Source organism: Myotis lucifugus, unplaced genomic scaffold, assembly GCF_000147115.1.
Source record: "Myotis lucifugus unplaced genomic scaffold, Myoluc2.0 scaffold_345, whole genome shotgun sequence".
NCBI lineage: Eukaryota > Metazoa > Chordata > Mammalia > Chiroptera > Vespertilionidae > Myotis > Myotis lucifugus.
This window is the reverse complement of record NW_005871393.1, coordinates 514,696-516,747: the sequence shown is the minus strand read 5'-3', so window position 1 is coordinate 516,747 and position 2,052 is coordinate 514,696. Positions and strand designations below refer to the sequence as shown.

At 62.2% G+C, this 2,052-nt stretch overlaps 1 protein-coding gene across 1 annotated transcript; it reads right to left on the bottom strand.

The window, feature by feature from the left end:
• Nucleotides 1-476: 476 nt before the first annotated feature.
• On the bottom strand, nt 477-1,592 carry PRLHR (prolactin releasing hormone receptor). The gene is given in 1 exon segment (XM_023764722.1): nt 477-1,592. A coding segment is annotated over 1 exon segment (1,116 nt).
• Nucleotides 1,593-2,052: the final 460 nt, after the last annotated feature.

Genomic DNA, 2,052 nt, shown 5'->3' with positions numbered 1-2,052 from the left:
GGGAAGCAATATCAGGCATTATACCTCAGCCTTAAAAATTGCATCCATTTAAAAAGGCAAACTGAAGAGCTTTGCCAAACTCCTACGCAGTCACTTTAACTCCTACCCCCATTGTTCCTTCTCATCTCACCATTGAGCAAACAGGAGGCAGGGCATGGGAGGCAGCCACGGTTCGGAAACACTGTTTTAAAACCCAAGAGCTTTGTTTGGCCTTTAAAGCATAAAGAGACAAATAATAAATCCCCTTTCCTCTCCCGGGGCCTCCTCCAAGCAAAGCACTTGCACCAAAGCCCACTTAACATTTCACAAAGACTCAAGGACAAGGCAAAGCAGCTGGACAAGGGGGCTGGGCTGGAAGTTTGGCCCGTCTTGGCTTAGCTCTGGAGCTGGGAGCAAGCCCTCCAGCCCAGCCTCGGTGGGCACCCTCAGAGACCAGCGGTCGTGGAGCTCCCCAGCCCAGGCCGGGCGCAGTGGCCTCAGATGACCACGCTGACGGTCATGCTCTGGCCTTGCGGCGCGATCTTGCGCGGCCAGGCCAGCAGCAGCTTGCGCAGCTCCTCGCGGAAGCTGTCGTGCAGCCACGCGTAGATGAAGGGGTTGTAGCAGACCGAGCTCATGGCGAGCCAGTGGCAGAGCAGCTGCACCAGCCCGAAGGCGTCGGGGTCGATGGCGCGCGGGTCGAGGTCCCGCAGCAGGTTGAAGACGTGCAGCGGCAGCCAGCAGATGGCGAACACCACCACCACCACCACCAGGAGGCAGAAGGTGCGGCGGCGCCGCGCGCGGTCCCAGTCGGCCTGGCTCTGGGTCACGCAGCCCGGCACCACGCGGTTTCGGAGCTTCACCGACACTCGGACATAGGACAGGAGGATGACCAGCAGGGGAAGCAGGTAGGTGACGAGCAGCAGTCCCCAGGCATAGAGCTGGCGCTGGCGCTCCTGGGACCCTCAGAACTCCTCGCAGAGGCGCACGCGGTGCGGCTTGAGCTCGACATGATAGGTGTGCAAGGCCGCGGGCACCGCCAGCACCGCGGACAGCGCCCAGATGCCCAGCACCGCGTAGGCGCTGAAGCGCAGCGAGATGCGCCGGCGAAGCGGGTGCACCAGCACGACGTAGCGGTCCACCGCGATGGTGGTGAGCGTGAACACGGACACGTAGACGGTGACGGGCTGCAGGAAGAAGACCAGGTGGCACAGGCCGCCGCCGAACACCCAGCCGCGCGGCTCGAAGGCGTAGGCCAGCGTGAGCGGCACGCAGGCGGTGCACATGAGCACGTCGGACAGGGCCAGGTTGCCGATGAGGAAGTTGGTCACGTTGTGCAGCCGGCGCACCCGCGCGATCACCAGCACCAGCAAGCAGTTGCCCGCCAGCCCCACGACGACCACGAGGCTGTAGAGCAGCACGATCAGCCCCTTCAGCTGGTGCACCAGCTGCAGACTCTGGAACGGCGTGGCGGCCGGGGCGCCTGCGCCAGCTGCTGACCCATTGCCCACCGAGGCCTCCGCACTCAGATTGCCCGGGGCTGAGGCCGCTGGGAGAAGTCCAGGAGATAAGTCAGGAACCAAGGGGTCCTGCGTCGTCGGCAGCGAGGCCATGGCCACCTGTACAAGGAGAATCCAGGTGCTTCACTTCCCATTCTCTACGCGCCCCCTCCTCCCCAGCCACTCCCCTCCCCAATTACCTACATCCTCCCTTTGGAATAACTGCCAACATAAATAATAATTAAAAGCGCTGCCATCCCACCTCTGCAAAAATAAATCTATGCGTGGCTCTACGTGCACAGGTTCTTTACATGCCTCCTAGTCCGTTTAGGTCTGTGGCAATCCACGCAGGAGAGACCCAGGAGCTCGGTCCTACCTGGTGAGTGCGGCGTGGCGGGCGGGAAAGCGCTCCAGGGAGGGAGGGAGAGAATCTGTCCCCTGGAGGTCCAACGCCCACGACTGCCGTGCAGGCTTCTCGCTTCTCTGTTTTTCTGCGGGAGCTGAACCGATCCAGGAGTTGCCAGCGGGCTCGCAGCTTTTGAGGGGGACTGGGAGCGAGCCCCTCCCTTCTGCC